Consider the following 14,404-nt stretch of genomic DNA (forward strand, 5'->3'; position numbering starts at 1 on the left):
TTTATTAGAGCTACATCACTTGTTTATTAGAGTTATAGGGCTATAAATCTATTTTCATTTCTCATGTAAGTATTCATTCTCACATGAACTCACCCTTATGGTGAGAACCGTGAGAACCACTCATTTTTTTTCATATTGTTATGTTTTACTTCTTTTATATTTTTTCTCATTTAACATTTTTATGCTCGTTTCCCAACTTTTTTGCCCATTTTACGTATGGCTCATTTTACGTTTTTTCTCATTTAACTTTTTTATGCTCATTTTACGTTTTTCTCCATTTTACATTTTTGCTTATTATACGTTTTTCATAATCTAATATTTTCTACTCATTTTATGCTTTTGATCATTTTTTTCCCTTTTGTTTTGTTCATTTTATAAACTTTTTGCTCATTTTAAGTGGTTTTCACGATGCTCACCATAAGAGGATTCTCAATATATATATATATATATATATATATATATATATATATATATAGAGAGAGAGAGAGAGAGAGAGAGAGAGAGAATAGGATCTTGTGAAAACCACTCTTAGGCTAAAAACTGAAAACAAAAGATCCCAGGGCGCTTGAGAGAACCATGTCGAAGGAACTCGGCAAAATGACCCCGTCACTTCGGGACACCTTTGATTTTTGATCGCGTGGCCGACCAATATTAATGCTGCATTTTTTGGGTAAAAATCACACTCTTTTCTCAGGGCTAAAAACTGAAAACAAAAGATCTCAGGGCGCTTGAGAGAACCATGTCAATAAATTTTGAGCTACTTTCGATCCTTCGAATCTGCCATTTTGGTAATGATTTTTTTGCTATGAGCAGACTACTTTGAACATATTTTCACGAAAATTTGAAGATTTAGCTCTTTTGTAGCGCAAAATTTTATGTAATTGGAGATTATCTACCAACCGTCACTTGTTCTAGTATAATTTTAATTTTATCTCTCTTCTATTTGGCTTAGATTAGTGTTTTCATTTGGATTGGAATTGTTTATTAGAAGAGAGAATTGCGAAAAAAAGAGTTGATAACTCGAGGGATTGTAATGAGCAGAAGTTTCGTAAAAAAATCAACAAAAAAAAGAGCAAGAAAGCGTAAAATGAGCAAAAATTACGTAAACCGAGCAAAAATTTCTTAAAATGAACAAAAACATAAAATGAGCAAAAAATTGTAAAATGAGCAAGAATTTGTAAAATAAGCACAAATTTGTAAAATGAGCAAGCTAGAATTTTAAAAATGAGCAAAAGTTTGTAAAATGGGCAAAAAAAATCTATAAAATGAGCAAGTTTTTATCAGTTTTCATCTTAATATTGGTTTTCAACAGATCATGCCCCTCTCTCTCACTATCCTAGCTAAGAATAAGTATTGTAAGAATAAAGACTTTGTTCACTATAATGTTTCCCAAAACTTCTCTTGGCAATAATGGAAGAAATTGATGTCTCTAAAACTCGTTTTCAAAGTCGGACTTAGATGGCAAGTAGGACATGGTCTGAAGATTAATTTCTGGCATGATAATAATTGGGTTTTGCCCTACCCTCTAATAAAAATAATTCAAAACCCAATTGTGAACAACAATTTTAAAGTTAGTGATTTCATTTTACATGATAAAAAATGACAGTTAGATTTGCTTTCTTCTGTTCTTCCTAACCATATTTGCTCACTTATTAGTAAGTTTTTCATTCCCTCCCATGACATAGATGACGAGGTTTTTTGGGGGCCTGCTCCGGACGGAGAATATTCAGTTAAATCAGGAGCTAGGTTTCTTCTTGACTTTCAAGCCTGCAGGCAAGAAAAAGTTTAGTACAACTGGATATGGACGTATAACTTCCCTCTTAAAATTAAAAACTTTTTGTGGAAAGCCGGCAACACTGGTCTCCCTACCAAGGAACGTTTAGAACAAGTTAAAATCTTTACTCCCCAACAATGTGAATTGTGTGGGTGTTTTCGTGAAAATGCCAATCATTTATTTTTTAATTGTCAATTCACAGTGGATGTCTTTAATCAACTAGGTTTGGATAGTGGGTGGCCTCAGATTCCAGAAGAGGCTAACCTAGATTCATTTAGGGAAAATCTGAGTATTTGCCATGAGAGATTAGGTGCTAAAAAGACTAGTGATCTAGCCATGGTGTGGTGGTTTATCTAGTTTGCTAGAAATATAATCATTTTTTCTAATGACTCCTACTCGATTAGAAAAGTTAGTACTTGGTTACAACTTTTTCTAATGATTATTGGTCTCATTGCAAAGCTGTTGATGAGTTGTTAACCCCTGTCAAGAAAGTGGGTTCCTCAGTCGTTTTTTCGAAAGCATGGCGTTCGTTGGGTTGGCGGCCTCCGCCTTTGAATTTTGTTAAAATAAATTTTGATGGTTCTAGGTATCAAGATGGTAGTGCGGCATGTGTTTTTGTTATTAGAGACCATAAGGGTGAGGTTGTGGTTTCTGGTTGTAACTCTTTGCCTTCTGATTGTTCTATTATTCAAGCTGAAGTTTGAGGCCTTATAAAAGCTGTTAAAGTAGCCTTATCTTTCAATTTAATTAATGTTTGTATTGAAGGAGATAAAATTAATGTTATCAGTTCGATTCAAAAAATTTGGAAACCTCCTTAGGCTATTAACGCTTTGATTGTTGATGTAATAGGTTTGGATCTCGCTAAGTTCAGCAGCGTGTCTATTGCTCAGTGTTTCAAGAAAGCAAATCGAGCAGCGGATTTCATGGCTCACAAGGGTCAACGGGTTCCTAATTTACTGTATCAGTTTCCTCCTTTTTGTCTTGATTTTTCTCTTATCATCCGTAAAGATGTTTTAGGTTGGCCTCCCGATCAGATTCTTGTCCTAGTTTTCTTTCCGTATAAAAAAAAAACCCTCTCTCTCTATATATTTATATATATATATATACTAATCCACTCGACTGCTAGATAACGGTCCATCAACACTACGAACTTGTCAAAATTTCTCCTTAAACAAAAAATCTATACAAATATATTAAAAGGCGTGCGAAAACAAGAAACGGTGCCACGTGGCGCTCTCCCTAGAGAGTTTTAGTTCATGTAATCCATGTACAATAAAAAAATTAAGAAATTGCATAGTATAGGGTTTGATCCCAAGACCTCAAGTACATATATCAAAGTTTTAACCACTAGGCTAAGTTGTATTTAGTGTTACTAACTTACCATCATAAAGTATTATATTAATAAATGATTTTTTTCTTACCCGGGGCATAGCCCCGGCCTAATAATATAATTAAATCAACGCTACTTCTCCTCTTACAAGAATATTACTGATAATATTCCTTTTGGATATCTCTACCGATGTTGATTCATTTTATAATTTTTAGCCACGGGACATGAGGAAAAAATATAACTAAAAGAATAGATAAAGAGACAACTAAATAATTATACTGTTAATGGAACCCCAACTTGTTATCAACTAAAAGCAAGAGTGGTTATTTCATTACTTCATCAACTATAAATTGTCCATTTGCTATGACGAAGTATTATTGTAGAATTTATTTTGTAATTAGTGGTCTTAATTAATGTTGACGACGACGACAACAACAACAACAATTATATTAGAGCCTTAATCCCACTGATCATATCTATCGCTTATCTTTATCTTACTGAATGTACCATATGCTTCAAAGTGATTAAAGTAAGTGCGAATCCTATAGTATTTATCAGAATCTCACACAAGTAAGGTATCTGAATTTAATATTTGAATGGTAAGGTCTTAATTTAAGACGAATTTTTTTTAAAGCAACTGAAAGAATTGACAGAAATCAAAGGATTGTTGTATAATTAGTTTTTCTAGGTAATTTTGTTAAAAATTATCTAATAAAATCAACTTTTTGTTAAAAAAACTAATGAAAAAAAAAATTGTTAAAAACTACCTAACAAAATGTTTTAGGTTGTGAATTGAGTACTATCTTATGTGCGAATGTAAGGAATTGACCATCTTTCCCGCGTTGATCCTCTCCCTGTGCCCATGTTACATGACTTTAAAAACCACCATTTTCTTTATTTATTCTCTTCTTTCCCTCTCATCTCATTGAAATCTCTTTTTTTTCCTTCCTTTCTAATTTTTCAGAAGTAATCCCAATTTGCGAGAATCTCAGTAAGAAAGAGGAAGGAAAAGGGTGAAAATGTGGTTTTTTTTCTGAAGTCATATGAGTTGTACGTGGGGGGTCATCGAAGAATTGGCCATTGGTCAACCTCCACTTTTCGGCATAAAGTAGTACTTCTCCCGATCTTTATTAGTTTACCCATATTACTTTTTGGAACGTCGCCTTATTAGTTTACCCATTTCTTTTGTTTCCATTTTTGGAATGAGACCAGTAACTTTCCATCACACATACATTCAATGTTAAGTTTGGTGCCTTGAACTCGTCAAAATCTATTTTCGCAGGCCCGTCCGATTAGGCGTTTGTCGGGAATTACGACTAGGCGAACACCGCCCGATCAGGAACGCAATGTCAGAAGTGTGAGGAAATTGACAGCCCGATTGGGCGGATGTCGCCCGACTTGATTGGGTGGCTACGCTTTTACGCGGTTTTGACCAATTCCGAATTTGTTTATCTTTTAGGATTTGTACGGGATTCCTATACACAACTTATGAACACTTTCAGCCCCTAGAATTCAGGACTCCTTGTATTATTCTCTGTAGTTTTTCCATTATAGTAAAGAAGCTTGAATCCCTCACCTCTGGACGTAGGTCTATTTTGACTGAACCACGTAAATCCTCGTGTTCTTTTGTTCTTCTTCTTTATTGTTTTCTCATGCTTATTATTTCATTGATTTTGTTCCGCATTAATCAAACTAGCTACAACACCTTGTTTCCTAACATTCAACTTTAACATAAAATAATAGTTTCTCTTTCTTTCTATGTCTCACAACATTGTTTCTCCTAAAACTTTGTGCAAAAGAAACGGGCAAACTAATAAAGATCGGAGGGAGTATGAGAATCTTTATAGTAGACCTGGGTGTACCATGCTCATGGTACACCCAAGGCTATTTTCAGCAAATGAGTAAAATTAGCAAATGAGCAAATGAGTAAATAAGCAAATGAGTAAAATGAGCAAATGAGCAAAATGAACAAGCATTTCTACTCATTTAAGAAAATGAGCACACTTTTACCCAAACTTTATCATTTGCTCATCATCTTCTTCCTCAATTTCAGATCTGGAAATTTCTTTTTTTTTCGCGAATAGATCTCCATTGTTGTGTTTGGAAGGAAGGAGGTGAGAAAAAACTATTGAAACAACAACAAGAGAACAACAACAACAACAACAACAACAACAACAACAACAGAACAACAACAGATCAATTGAACAAATGAACAACAATGAGCAAAAAAACAAGAACAGAACAAATGAGCAACAATGAGAAATTGAACAAATCGACGAATTTCAACTCGTTTCTTTTTGTTTCGCGAATTTCAGATCTGTCGACTTTCAGTCGCCTCATCATCATCATCTCGCGAATTTCAGATCGTGGAAGTTATGATTTATATGTTTCCGGCGAGAAAGAAGAGAGAGAAAGAATTGAGAGAAATGAGCCCTGAAACAACGACGACAACAAAAATGACGAAGACTTGAACGGTCACCGCCGTCGTCGCACACCCCGCCGGAAATGAGCAGCGGCAGGCCTGGCAACATCGCCGGGAAAAATGACAGTGAAAGCATGCGCCATGCGGAGGAGGAAGAGGAGAAAGGGTCGCGAAATTACAAATGTGCCCCTGAAGTTGTAGTTTATTACAAAAATACCTGGGTGTACCATGCTCATGGTACACCCGGGTGTACCATGAGTGCTCTCGAGGGAGTATAAATGTACTTATTGACAAAAAAAAAATATTTTTGGGAAATTCTACATGGTGACGTCCTACTTTCAATTTTTCTATTTGGTGACATGTCAAAAAAAAATTATACCATGTGATATCATACTTTAAGCAATTATACTTAGTGATCCTAATCCACGTTTAACCACCCAATTAAAGGTGAATTAAGAGATACACATTATGTACAATCAAACCCAAAACTTTCAGCAACCAATCCCCAATTCCCCACAGTTCGACCGTTCCCAACCATGCAGGCATTGACCTACTCCCATTCTTGGCATACACACCCCTCAAGAAAACCATAAGAACTTGATCAAACAAACAACGTAGTTTCTCATCACAATCACTCCATTTCAGATCATCATCACTCTCAGATAAACTACCATCAATCAACTCATCATTGCTCTCACTATTCTCAGTGCAATTCAACTCAGACCCATGATAAAATAAAGTGACCATTCTGCAATTAATTCACCCTTTTCTCCAATTTCTTTGCACCCAATTAATTATTCTAAAACAAAAGCTAAAATGGGAGTAATAGATACAGCAAAAAGACTTGATCTTGAGGGTAAAATCTCCGTCACTTTCACTCTGTTTCTCTATCTCAAGTTATAATGAATTATAACACACAACATTTTATAATCTAAAAAACTGAAATGGGCACTAAAGATCAAAGCTTTTAATTCAATTTAATACCTTGAGGCTTGAGGTGTGCATAAGAAATATGACATGCAAGAAATAACCTACTTCTCTTATGCTAATAAGGGTTCAACTAAACTCTAGAAAATGGGAAAGACAAGTAAAAAAGAAAGAAAGGTGGTTTCTGATTTTTTAGGCAGCTAAGAATAGAGCAAATGAGGGCTTTGGAAATGTATGTAAGCAATCACAAGAAAATAGTTGGAAATGGAATTAATGAGGATAAAAGACTAATTAAGGTGAAATTATAGAAGGAATTTAAGTTGGGTCACTAAATAACCACCTTTAATTGAACTGGTTAGTCAGGATTTAAGTGGATTAGGGTCGTCAAGTATAATTGCTTAAAGTAGGATGTGACTTGGTATAATCTTTTTTTGGCCGATTACCAAATAGAAAAATTGAAAATGGGAGGCAAATATGTAGAATTTCCCAAATTATGATATTTTTTTCCCCATAACTTCATTAGATAGTTTATGATAAAACCTTTTTCTGACTATTTATATAGAAAAAACTTCTAAGATTGCTTAGGTAACTTTTGTTGAGTTTTTAGTGCTGGATGTAGCACCATCCGTTGCCTAATGGTGAAACCAACCCACACAATGACACAACTACTAAAACATTGATAACTCTAGCAATATATTAGTAAAAATTTAAAGATTATTTTGTAATGTCACGGATGCCAACTAATTTGTGAAATCTTGCATTGAAATCCATATTTGATATTTCTACAAATGGGTTTATGAACGGTCATGGATGGAAATGTGGAGCTGCTAAGGACAAGAGATGTTCTAGGCTGTAAGTTCGACGAAGGTAGCAATGGTGCTGGAATACTCAGGCTGATAATGTTGATGCATTGTAAGGGTGGGACATGGGTGGTGCCGGCAGTGACAAGTATATGGGGTCGATGAACGACGGTAGTTATAAGGATAAGAATAACCTTATTTATCATAAGAACATGTTTAGATTGAAGGTAACGCATCAGAAAGGTAACAAGAAAGAAAGTCGATAGAATTAAGGTGGGTGGAAGGGGTAATAGATGAGATGAGATGAGAATAAGATGGAGAACGTATTAGGAGGAAAAAAGAATACCTAACAATGATCTATAATCTCGATAATATTATCTTCACACTGACGGTTCTAGTTCCCTTTTCATGTCTTCCTCATTACATCATCTCTTCTAATTCCTCTTCCATTTCTTCCTTGCTATATTACTTTCAATCCAAGCATACCCTATGCGGAGAAAGGAAACGATAAAAAAATATTGAACCAAATTCTAACAAAGAGAAAAAAAGAACCATTCCTTTTCCCTTCCCCTTTTCCTTTAATGTACGACTACCAAATTGCCAAAATCTATCAGAACGGTTATTTAACCCAATGAATTCTTGCAAAAACAAAATAATGTCCACTTGGTTCTGCTTCCATCAGTACATCTCCACATACCAAAAACACTGCACAACAAAAGCTTTCATTTCGGCATACACCAACCAACATTAACAACATGTAGCAACTCTGTCCCAATTGATACGAAATAGTAAAACATTATTAGCAGAATTGAAGGGGCAAAAAAAGCCTTCACTCTTAACGATTACAGCTTTCAGAAGTTCCCTAAATCCCTTGAGGAAAATTTACACAAATTTTCTAGCTTCCACGATAAGTTGAGAACCCGAAAGGAGCTAGCAGCAGAGGCACATGAAAATGCTCAAACTTCTGAGACTCTGTGATCTGAAACACTATAGAGACGAACGGGAAAAAACACGAGGGATTATACTTACCCGTGTTGAAACTGATTCTGTATATTCCTGGACTTACTGCATCAACAATGTTCATCAATGGATTACTTCTACCATCATTATCTGTCTTACCAGATCCCACAAGAGTCCAACAACTTGAATCTGAACCAGGAAACTGAGGGCAAGGCTCTGGACCCCTCCATGTCTCCAACTGCACATCAATTCCTGCCCCGGGAAGACCACGTGCCATATCAAGTACATGAGTGGTAATGGGTGGCCGGTTCCTCTTTGGAACTTGAGATTTACTCTCCCCAGGAGTGACATTTGCAGAGATGAGATGTGCATTGATCATGTTCAGGCGATCTTCTACAAGTTAAATAGCACATATATAAGCATTAAAGGCTTTGTACTTGGTTAAGCTTCTTGGTCAAAACAGAAAACAGTTTGTAACATGACTGATACACAAATGCATTGATCACATCATCACATGATTTTCCAATATTCACACAAGGGTTATGCAATAATTGCAAAGATTGCATATAAGATAATTCAAATTTTGAACATATAATTAAAATTCTAAACAAACACAAACTCTAAGCTTTAAATGCGTAAATACAATAGATTATACAGAGTTACGGATTAAAACAATCCTTTAGTTAAAAAAAAAATTAACAAACTATATATCATGGGAAAAGAACCTTCACTAAATTATTCTTCAACTCTTGTTCTTCTTTCATTAAGTACTCCTTTGAGGAAAGTACTTTAAACAATTCCAAATTAATCTTCCTGTGTTTCCTTGCTTCTTTCTCTCTGGCTAATTGAAACCCTTCGCTTTCAACTTTTTGCTTTTCAACCTCGACATCTTTATCATACTTCATCCTAGTAATTTCACTTGCCCTCATCAAATTCATTTTCTCAATGGAATCCAACCATTGTTGAAAGGCATCTGATGGCATGTCCATATCTTTTCCCTTCCCTTTAATCTTACTGGATCCATCGCTTGGAGGTTGGCCCAAACACCCCATGTCATCACTAGTTGGTGTATTTAGGTCAGTGGAAGTGGAGAAGTCGCCAGATTCGGTGATTCTATTCCTCTTTGAACCACTTTCTTCGATTGTTCTCTTCTTGCACCTCTTAATAGTTTTACCAATGGGCTTCCATTGTTTGGTTAAACTTAAAATATCCCAACAATGTTTGTCTCGGAAATCTCTGTGACTCTTATCATCATTCTTATAGATGGCATACGCTGTCTTCATGACATCGTCATTGCACTCCCAACTTTTCCTCCCTGCCTCAGCTTGAGAATATGCCTCAACAAATTTGGATACACTTATATTTATCCTATTCCAACGACATCTTAAGGGCTCAAGAGTTCTCACATTTAATCTATCAGACACCCTCATCCCTTCTACTTTTTCTGCCCAACATCTTTCTCTATAACATCTCACTTGCTCAAACATATGAGTAACTCTACTCCAAAATTGGAAACCTTTTTTTTTAGCATTAAATAATTCGTCTTGACTAACTTGTAGCCAAGCTCTCACAAGAACCTCATCTTCAGCCTGTGACCAGTATTTTTTGCTCAACTCTTTTTCGACTAGTAGGGCAGCACCATCATTTTCCTCTATTTGTTCTTCGTCATCATCATCACCTTCAAATGATGCATTATGAGAATGATATAAAGTATTCAAGTTTTGAAGTGAATCTCCACCTTGTAATGCAAGAAAATTTTGTGTCGGCTTGTAAATGCTCTATTAAGTATAGCTCAAGTATCATAAATGGAAGATTGGAAGCCTGAATTTAAACACATTGCAAGTGCCATTCTCAATATTGATTTTCTTTGTATCATGTGTACTTTAGGGTTGCACTTGAGAAGGGAGTCGAGCATGATCACGAATCTTGACTATGGAATTTCTATCTAAGAGAGACCCAACAGATTAGGTATAATTAGTGGTGAAGCTTACCCAATCAATTCTAATCCTACTTATATTTGAGTCTCAAGGATCTTCCTTCAAATAAGTACTCATCCTTTGTTTTAATTTCTTTTTGACTCAGATCTTTAATATTCTTCAAGTTTCAATTTTTGTAGTTCATCCTCACTTTCAAAGTGATCCATCTTTTGAACCCCTTGAGCTTATGAAAGTGCTTTTATGCTACAGGTCTTAATGCTGATTTACTGAGTCTTTCTCCCTCTCTCCCTTTTCTCGAGTCTTTGTTACTTCCATTCTTTCTTTTAGAGATGTGTTGGTGTGTTTGAGGATGCACCAAAATGGTATTAGAGTGGAAGAAGTTGCATCACAACATCAGGAAAAGAGTTAAGCCATGTTGGCAAGTAAACCAACTTTTTACAAGTAACTAAATCTAACAATAGAAGCATTTCAGAAAACATATTACCATGGGCTTTCATGGCGACAGATGCAGGTTGATCTCCAATAGCAGCAGCAGTACTTGAATTTGCTGAAAAGAGTTTGGCAAGACGTAATTCAGTTATTTTCATCTGTTCCTGAGCTGCTGTTTCAAACTCAATTACAGGCCTGTTTGGGTAGCGTCTCTGCAAATCAGAAAACAAGGACATCAGCTTATTGTGAACAAAATATATGCTCACAAGTGCCATCGTAAACAATGGAAAGTGTCCTCTAAAAAGCTTAAAGTTTATTCAGATACTTTGGCCCATTTTGCAATAACCAAGGTTTTGAAGATGAAAACTATAGTCTTACAGTTTATATAGACACATGTTACAGAAGAATAGATGCTCATGCAAAACATCAGTCAATAGCCAAATTCTGATGCTGTGCAATCGACTTCCAAGTTCTAACATTTCAATTTTACAGCACTTCATCTGAGTTCCAAAATTCTCAATCATCTCAAGCTCTTAGTATGTATATGCCTGTATGTAAGTCTCCACTTTAAAAATTTTACCATTTCAACAGGCAAACTACTTAGACAGGTATTATGGTCTTGAAAAAAAGCCATAAATAAATCAGTTGAAGAACAAAACATCTCAGCATACTTGTATGTCTGTTGTATCACAAAAGAAAGACTGTTTAAAGGTTCCTTTCTCGATCGAGAAGAATCTATGTAAAGGAGAAACTTTGAACCATAGTTTTGGTTCAATTCCAAGCTTTTATTGGAATAACCTTCCAATTTTTTTTATAAAAAAGTAGCACAGAAGTCTTTTAATATTTGAAAAACCTAGTGTAAACAAGCTCTGAGATCAGATCTTCGGAATAGAATCCAGTTAGAAATATGATGAAATCAATAATTCAACATGACAACTAAAGGAAGAAGAAGGTAAGATTGAAAATCTGTAAATTCAGTAATTGAAGAATAATTCAAGTTTTCCAGTTTCCAGAATACATAAAACTCTCAATAATATTATTCATGAATTTTTCTCTCCCACTTTCAATTGTTGCTCTCCCACCCCCACCCAATCTTCCATAGATATTGCTCAAACCTCCCTCACAAAAGTCAAAAAACATGCTTCTTTACAATGTTTATAAGAAATGAACCCACTTTACAAGAACTGTAATCTACAATGTCCAAAATAGAAACTCCGAAGCTTGGGCAAGGGCTATTTTTAGTGGGAGGTTAACTAATCTAACGCTAGTAATCAGGAGGCAGGCAGCCAATTAAGGTTTATCTTCCCTAACAATAGAGTAACGATATCATGTACATGCTATAGTTGTAAATGTCCTTAGATAGACAATAGATTTTCAGGGACATTAAAATGTTGTCATTCATCATAAAGGTCCAAAGTCATCCTTTATTTTTCTAAAATCCATAACTGTTTAATAGCATTCATATTAGTAAAATAGCTGTAAAGAAGGCTTCTTCTTATACAAAATTCTTTGTAATTTCACCTTTAATTCCACCAGAATTTCTGCAGTACTCCTCCCAGATGCGCAAATAAGAAAGACAAAACCAAACTTTTGCTTATACTTGGCATTCCACTCAGTCAGTTCCTGCACAACACAATTACAGCAAATAGGTGAAAACAACGGCGCTTCTGTCCACCTATTCTTTGCTCATACTAAATCTGGTTGACATGCTCGCAACTTCAGCAGATGTAAGATCATGTTACAGAAGGGCGAGGGGTAAGAACTTTGACAGAATGGTCATATTGTTGTAGCACGAATGATCAAGTATATAGTCCTCTCTCATACAGACCGACGAATCCACTAAGTATGTATCATAAGCGAGCTAACTACATCATCAACTTCAATAAAATAGTTGTCATTAATCAAAAAAATTAGAGTCCATATATGAACCTGTAATGTCGTGGAAGTAGCTGTTGCTATAGCAGTTGACTGCTCTCCCTTGCTCCACCTGCCAAGTTATTTTCCAAAATTATTCAAGGACGTTGCATAAAGAGAAAACAAAAGGCTGTAATCCAAAAAAGCCTCAGAAATCCGAGTGAACATGATGGTAAGGAAAAAAAACATCGCAAAATTATGCCAAATCGATCTTTTAATCTGAATCCTAGCACACATTAGCTTCATCAGTATGAAAAAATGAGAGAGCAGCCATGAATTGGTCATATTAGAGGCCATCAGTCCCTTCGATAGTTCGATGTGAAAGTTTATCTCACACGCAGGACAAGATCATGACACAATCTACTAAATCTTGGGGATTTAGTGAATTTTACAGGGAATTAACTAAAAATCAGAAAAGAAAAGAAAAAGTATTAACTTTCCTAACAAGGCCAAATTGAATTCTTATAAATGTTCCTAATGACAGGTCTGTATTATTTTCTAGCAACATTTCTTCAACACCATCAAAAGCATCTGTAAATGAGAATAATAACAAAAACTTTATAAAAAGATCAACATTAGTGATTATGTTGTTCTATATTAATTCACAAATGTTGCATGACAAGTAGATGTTTTATATCGAAACTAATATACCACCATCTTACTACAGCTCGTTTGATTCAGCAAATACAAGGAGGCTGCGCTGTATTGCTCGATTTGGTTCATTATAGTTTTTTCGAAGACGAATTCGATTTAATCTTGTTTAATTGTATCTTGTTTTTCTTTAATATCTATTGTAGATGCCGTTTGGCTTTCAATTAATGAAATTTCTCTTTCAAAAAAATAAAATCTTACTACAGCTCAGTGTAACACAATTCCCTAATCTCCCGGCGAATTGCTATCCAAAAAAGCGAATTATGGTCAGTTATGGCCTATTTTTGGCTCATTTTGGGCGAACTGCAAACTGGAAAAAGCAAATTATGCAGCGAACTACGTTACACTGCAATAGCTAATAAAATGATGGTAATACCTTGGTTTTCACATACACCGTTAGTGATTCTATATACTCAAACATTCATAATCTAATAATATACAATATTTGTTGTTCAATACACAACCCAAATAACATTATGAGCAAAAAAAACCTTCATATCCATCATTGAATTTCCCATTTACCTCAACAACTCTTTCAATTAAATCAACCCAAATACACGCAACAAAAACAAAAAGAGTAAAGAAGTTAGAGAGAGAAACTGAACTGGGCACTAGTATCAGTAGTAATTGAGGAAGAAGGAGATTGGCCAATTTGAGGATGAGCTGAGAAAGCTTCAAGCCATCCATTAACATCAACCTACAACATTTCATAACAACAAAACCCACAAAAATTGTTAATTTAATAATGAGATTTTACTTATTTAACTGATATTTAGAGAAAATATAATTGGGGTAAAAAAAAAAAAGATTTGACCTTGTTAAACCAGATGTCTTTAGCAGCTTGAACAGCATGATGAAGATCAGTAAAAGGAGAAATGGCTGCCATTTGTTTGGCAAATTTGGTACTCCCACAACATGCTAACAAATCATCTTCTTTTAACACCCATCTTCCTGCTGAATCCATTTTTACGATGATCACTAATCTTAAACTCACCCTTTGTAGTTGTTTCAACTTTCTATTGAACAAAACAATCGACAGCTTCAAATATTACAAGAAATCAGAATACACAATTTGGGTGACTGGAGTTTGTCGAGTTATTTTAGAGGTGATCATTTTGGCCCGGTCCAGCCCGTTTTTGGGCCGGGTTTTGGGCAGAATTTTTTGGCACTGCCCATATTTTTTTGGTTTTTTTTAGTTTATTTTTGACCCGGCCCGTTTTGATCCACAAAAGTCTGCTAATTTAGGCTTGAAATAACGGG

General features: G+C 35.2%; 1 protein-coding gene across 3 annotated transcripts; it reads right to left on the reverse strand.

Annotated features, from left to right (window-relative positions):
* Positions 1-7,947: 7,947 nt before the first annotated feature.
* On the reverse strand, positions 7,948-14,331 carry LOC104905199 (uric acid degradation bifunctional protein TTL). Of its 3 annotated transcripts, none has more exons than XM_010693654.4 (6): positions 13,959-14,331; positions 13,750-13,841; positions 12,509-12,566; positions 12,101-12,202; positions 10,635-10,791; positions 7,948-8,603 (listed from the first exon to the last, which is right to left on the reverse strand). In XM_010693654.4, the coding sequence occupies exons 1-6, from the start codon at positions 14,106-14,108 to the stop codon at positions 8,149-8,151; spliced, it is 1,014 nt and encodes a 337-aa protein (XP_010691956.1). In that variant the 5' UTR covers positions 14,109-14,331; the 3' UTR covers positions 7,948-8,148. The 3 variants fall into 3 exon arrangements, with proteins under 3 accessions (XP_010691956.1, XP_010691955.1, XP_010691954.1); XM_010693653.4 differs by having other exon boundaries at positions 7,948-8,606; XM_010693652.4 differs by lacking the exon at positions 7,948-8,603 and adding an exon at positions 8,754-9,891.
* Between the last annotated feature and the right edge of the window lie 73 nt (positions 14,332-14,404).

The sequence above is a fragment of the Beta vulgaris genome, chromosome 1 (genome assembly GCF_026745355.1).
Source record: "Beta vulgaris subsp. vulgaris cultivar EL10 chromosome 1, EL10.2, whole genome shotgun sequence".
Taxonomy (NCBI): Eukaryota; Viridiplantae; Streptophyta; class Magnoliopsida; order Caryophyllales; family Amaranthaceae; genus Beta; species Beta vulgaris.

Excerpts from the sequence above, each read along its gene's own strand:
- LOC104905199 (XM_010693652.4), bottom strand. The coding sequence starts at position 14,108 with ATGGATTCAGCAGGAAGATGGGTGTTAAAAGAAGATGATTTGTTAGCA. Across the intron at positions 13,842-13,958 it reads AAGACATCTGGTTTAACAAG|GTTGATGTTAATGGATGGCT; the intron begins GTCAAATCTTTT and ends GAAATGTTGTAG. Across the intron at positions 9,892-10,634 it reads TGTCGCCATGAAAGCCCATG|GTGATGATGATGACGAAGAA; the intron begins GTAATATGTTTT and ends CATCATTTGAAG.